Source organism: Cladophialophora psammophila (assembly GCF_000585535.1).
Source record: "Cladophialophora psammophila CBS 110553 chromosome Unknown aczJe-supercont1.12, whole genome shotgun sequence".
Lineage (NCBI taxonomy): Eukaryota > Fungi > Ascomycota > Eurotiomycetes > Chaetothyriales > Herpotrichiellaceae > Cladophialophora > Cladophialophora psammophila.
The window spans coordinates 623399-629379 of NW_006912933.1; the positions used below are offsets into that span (position 1 = coordinate 623399).

At 49.4% G+C, this 5981-nt stretch overlaps 1 protein-coding gene across 1 annotated transcript; it reads right to left on the minus strand.

The window, feature by feature from the left end:
• Positions 1-4525: 4525 nt before the first annotated feature.
• Positions 4526-5981, minus strand: A1O5_07901 (cystathionine beta-lyase; the record flags this gene model as incomplete). Its single annotated transcript, XM_007748487.1, has 2 exons — positions 4526-5701; positions 5763-5981. The coding sequence occupies 2 exons, from the start codon at positions 5979-5981 to the stop codon at positions 4526-4528; spliced, it is 1395 nt and encodes a 464-aa protein (XP_007746677.1).

Below are 5981 nucleotides of genomic sequence, written 5' to 3' on the forward strand. Positions count from 1 at the left end.
TTTTTTTTTCCCCTCGACACCGAGGTTTGGAATAAGCCGTCGCTTGCACCAAATAGCAGAAGGAGGTTCTGTAAACCAATAGTTAGCTGCTGTTCAATACTAAAGTCTCTCCGTCTGACCTCAATGATCCTAGATCCTCACATATTTTCGTCAATTTCCGCAATTCTTCAAGGAATAATCAGTCTAGAGAGCTATCTTACTATGTCCAGCTATGCCCCCCGTTCATCCCGAAGTTCACCCGGCCACCACGACCCCTCCTGTCCCAATTCAGACCTTTCCAACCGTTTCCCTTTCCATAAAGAACACCCATATTTCAAAGCTGAAAAAAAAAAAAAAAAAAGGTGCGAGGAACATGGGACTCGAACCCACAACCTTGGCTTTTCAACTACAGCCCTTCATATCTTTTGACGGATGCGGGAAGGGAAGTAGGAGAGCCACGCGCTACCATTGCGCCAATCCCCCTTTTTTCGTTGAGTAGGCAAGGTAAAATCTCGTCGAAAATCTGTGCTCGAATTTGGCAAAATTCCAGCTCTTTTTGCGTGGCGAAAGGAGATAAAGCACGGTGATGGGTCACGTGATGGGACCTGCATTGTGGGGTGTTTTAGTGTGATCGAATGCCAAGCCATCGCTACCTATTACCAAGCACCTCGTACCGGGTACATCCTTTCTACTAAGCGGGCTCGGCGGTATCAGGCTACTCCAGCTCTCTTATTTACAGCCTCGCAACATTCAGAAATGACTATCAGCATTATCAGCCTCTTGACCAGACGAGAAGAGAAATTCGACTCCTGCGCATTGAGCCAGCGCAAGCCTCTCAAAAGATTTAGTCTGCTCCCTTGTGCGCACAGAGCTCGAGAACTGCCCATCATTTACCGCCATTTCGTACTGCTGGGGCGATAATCTGGAAGATACTCTACCTGTCTCACTCACCTTCTGCGAATCTACTTGTGTCAACTCATCACATGCAGAGAATGATGTCGGCTACACCAGTGGACAGTCTGGTCGAACGGATAACAACACCCCAACATCAACGGTTACGTTCAATATCACTACCCATCTCCATGCCGCTCTACGCAGCTTTCGGCTCATCGACGGATCGGATGTTTCCCTTTGGGCAGACAGGCTTTGCATAAATCAATCCGACAGTCTCGAACGATCTCATCAAGTAGCTTTCATGGATAAGATTTTCACCGGGGCCTCAAAAGTCCTTGTCTGGCTGGGAGGCGAGGTGGAGACTCCATCTGATGTTTTGCCGGCAAGAGATTACCAGATTTTGAATTTCTTCAACATCATAGGGCCAGACGGTCTAGAAAACAGCATACATCCTTCTTCACACAACGGGCTTTGAAATCGAAGTCTTAGGTGATGTCGGTGCGCGAAGAACCCTAGAAGATTTGATAACTTGTGGATGCCCAACAACTTCCACGACACCGTCGATATTGTCGCACTTTACATTATTTGGTTCACCGGGTGGGTTCTATCGCCTCTAGGTACTAACGGTACAGGAAGTTGTGAAGGGCAATAATCTTCAAGTGCGCCATGGTCACGCGATTATTCACTGGCAAACCATTCTCTGGCTCGCAGAATGTTACAATCATCTTACGACTGTGGCAAGTGCTTTCACTCTGGCCAATTCTGTGAAGTTTGAAATCGATTAAATGTGCAGTCACGTTACAGTCTTTTGGAGGACATTTGGAGGTCTACAGTCAACTCTGAACGATTGCAAGGGAGGTGTAGCTTCTCGTCCATTCCACACTTTTCTTCGTCAAGTCCAATTTCATCATGCAACCATTCAAAGGGACAAGCTCTATGCCCATATATCATCTCGCAACAGATTCGTCCGGGCTAGCTTTTACCCCAAGCTGTACAGAGACAATCCAAGAGACGTATCAAAAGTTTACATATCCAATACCTACAAAAGACGGGGTCTTTGAGAATTCTGTCTCTCGCCGGGTTATTTCTTCGTTCAAAAGGACACTCGGACATCGCAAGCTGGTTACCAATCTATCATGACTACCCTTCTAGAGGATGCATCGAAGATAGTATTCATGCTGGTGTTCCTGGCTGCTTGTTTAACGCGAGCGCTGTCAAGTCAATTTGCCATTGGATCAATTCGCCTCCGGCATCCTTATTTTACTTGGTGTGGATTTGACGACTGTCAAATATGTAATGCCCATTGATGAACTTCCTGGATGGCAAATTTGCGACACGCCTCTTCCAAAACTCTGGGCTTTATTGCATAAAGCCCATCGCAGCCTCTTTCATGGGACGCCACCTTACGGACCGTCGATGGGATCTAATTGTCCAGGGGAATACACATATCCACTGCGTGATCTGAAAGCCATCTACAAGATACTCTATAATCAAATCCGTGGGGGTGCTGGAGACCTCGGTCGACAGGCATTCGCCTTCCTTTCGCTCCGCGATGATCCCCGGTTCGATATCCTACAGTCATCACTGGCCCAACGCGAAACATTGCGCAGGTGGCTGCGTAACGGTCAGCGCTCAGATTCGCCAACCTCAGGGATGGCATGGGGATCACGGGCACCAATTGTAAAGGGAACCACACCGTTTCTCTCCGAGGAGGGACAACTTGGCTTCTGTCCCATCGGAACCCAGTCTGGAGATTTGGTGGTAGGAAGCAACGGCCAGGGGGAAAGCCACAGCCATTACTGTCACGCGGACAGGGCATCACATTCGAGTAGGTAGGAGAATGTTATCTCGAAGGTGCCATGGATGGCGAGGTCTTCAAAAGCCCTCGGTGGTCCGAGAGAGACCCTCTATACGCCGACTTTGGGGACTACGATCCTGCATTCACATCTCGGCGCGAGAGAGGAAATTATCGGAGGGGAGTTTGCAGGAAGAGACCCTTTCTAATCGTGTAGAGATTCGGCTGGGTAATGCTCTTGATGGAGAATGTATGCGAAACCAAAGAATAGCGTGCCGTTGTACTGTGTAGTATGAAAGCGGCTTTTCGCTCGATCTCCAGAATCTAACGTGATTTGGCAAGCAAACTTTTTTTCCGTTTGCGGATATTATAAGGTATACTCGGTATATTAGTACAGGCTTCGTGTGATTTCATCCAAGGTGAACCCCAAGAATGCTCCCCACGTAATTCTACGGCAAAACCAGCACGACTTGTCGTTGACAAGGATATCTCTCGCCCTGGCTCACTCATAAGAAAACTTATGAGACCTGCACCTATAACACCAACGAAGTGAAGCTGTGACGTGAATTAGTGCTAACGCCGGCGGGCGCGACGCTCAGGAAGGTGAAGCGTATATCTTGTTGAGTTCCAGCGTTTCGTGGTGAGGTTGTTGGTAGCGTTTATTAATCTCTTTTTTTTCCTGGCCTCCCGAATTTGGTTGTCCAGCTCATCTCTCTCCTCTCTACCTTGCTCCCATTTGTCATATTCCTTGTCTCTCTCGGCTCTGAACTTGTTGAGATCTCTGTTGGTGTATATGATCATCTGTGCTTCTCAGCTGTATAATTCTTTTATTAATTAGTTGATGTTTTATGGCACTTACGTCTCGAAGCTCCGCTTTCGTATTGCCGTCCATTTCATTTGATATTTCTGCAATGAGGATATCCCTGCTCCCTTTCGTCTGCTGAATCTCTGCTCTTTTCTGTTACCCCTTAGCTGTTTGATCTTGTTGACATTGTTCTGTTCTTTAGTACATACCTGCTTGAGACGTTTGTGGCTGCGAGATATTTCGGCTCGCTCGGTGTACCTGATTGATTGAGATGGTGGGATTCTGCTTGGCAATGTTTGCTGTCGAGCAAGCAAGGCGGACTTGGAGAAGATGCAGATGGATAATGTCCCCAGATCCCTTGGTTCGCGCAAGAAAGTAAGTTTGGGGTTGGCGAAGATCTTGGATGCGGGACGGAGGGGCGCATACCTGGACAAGCGGGGGAGTTGAGAGTCGTAAGCAAATGAGCAAGGTGACAAGGAACCCACAAGGGACCCATAGAGGAAACGGTTGCCGCGTGGAAAGGACTCAAAGAGACTAGCTCTACCCCATACACGGAGTATAACCACTGCTATTCTGAAGTTAGCAATTCGATATTATACACTGGGGATTAAGATCAACGCTTTAATGTGGAAATCAAGGAAGACCGCAGCTAACAGATTTTCCGCTCGCATCTTCGAGTAAAGGCGTTTGGGAGCGAGAGAAGGAATAGAACGCGCTCAGTTGTCAGAGGTATCATGTCTTCCGATTGATTTCATTTCATTCAAGGGGTTATATGCACCGTGTACCTCCTTTCTGGCCATGCACGTCTCAAATCCAAAAGCCGCCAGACATATAGGATAGCCGCAGGTTGAACAGGAAAAACACCATGCAAATATAACATCACTTTTGTTGCCTCAGGGAAGACCCTTTTCGTCCCTCACTTGTTTTGATCTAGTTCTCGACACAGAACTACGCAGCCCCTGCCATTCAGCACCCAAGCTGATGGTGGTTTTCAAGTGAGTGATTCCTTCTCTTGTAGACCGAGCAACAAACTAACAGGCTATAGCTTCTTGTCATGGTTCATTGGTTGCTGCAGCTTCTGCAGCCAGATGCTCGCCTTCCTTGGGATGTTCATCTCCGACTGTTGCGTTCTTCGCATAGATTCCATCAAGCGTGACAGTCATAGCGCCAGACTGAACCAGCGCACTTCGGAGATCATCCAGGAGATCCTCTCCGTCCTCGATCCCGACACACAGTCGGATCAGGTCTTCAGGCACGCCACGCTCTTTGCGAGTCTTGGCATCGATGCTGGCATGGCTCATGCGGCATGGCATGCTGATGAGAGAGTTGACACAGCCGAAACTCACGCTGATGGCCCATAGTTTCGCGGACTCGACGATCCGCTCGGACAATTGGATGTCCCCGGTCTCGAATGACAAGACCGCACCGGGCCCCCGGGCCATTGAATGGAAGAGGTCATACTGGGGGTGACTCTTCAGACCGGGGTAACGGACTTTGAAGCCCGCGGACTCAAGAAACTGTGCAATCATCATGGCGTTTGCTTGCTGTGCATCCATGCGGACTTTTAGTGTTTTGATTCCGCGCATGAGGAGCCAGCAGTCAAACGGAGCAAGGCCGCAGCCTGAGGCATTGATGGTGAAGTAAAATTTCTCACCCAGCGCTTCGTCGTTGACAGCGAGGACACCAGCCATCAAGTCGTGATGGCCTGACAGATATTTCGTGCCAGATTCATAGACAACATCTGCTCCGAGTTCCAGAGGGTTTTGGAGCAAAGGTGAAAGCATGGTGTTATCCACAATCACTAGGCATGAGGGGTTGGCGGCGTGGGCGAAACTTGCAATGGTGGGAATATCCACAATCTTGATCAGGGGATTGGTAGGCGTCTCAAGCAGTACCATGGCGGTCTTGCCGCTCAGCACCTCCTTCACCTTGTCAGGTGCGGTCGTGTCGACATGATGGACGATAATCCCCCCGTGTGTGGACAGATATTTGAGCAATCGGTTTGTTCCTCCATACAGATCGTCGCCTGTCACGACTTCGTCACCCGGCTTCAACTGCCGAGTGATGACATCGAGGGCACCCATGCCAGAAGAGACCACCAGCGCCCTCTTGGCGCGCATGATCTTTGCGAGGTGTTTTTCTAAATGGGTGCGTGTTGGGTTGCCGCTACGAGTATAGTCATAATCGGAGACGCCGCCGGTGGCAGAGGCCTGTTTGAAGGTGGCAGACTGCATAGTGTTAGTTCATCTTGTTCCTTGATTTCCCTCGTCGCCATTGATCACCGCTGACCTGGTATATGGGCACGCTGCTGGCATTGTACTGGTCGTTCCCCTCTGAGTACACCAGTTGGGTCGCAATTGCGTATTGCCGACCACCTCTGGGACTCGACGGAGCAGGCGAAGGCGGGAGATCATGGCCGTCCAAGTCGACCTGTGCGAAAGCTTTGCTCATTGCGCTGAGCTTCGGATTCTTCAAGGGCGGTGTAGAAGAAGACCCGGACTCAGACAT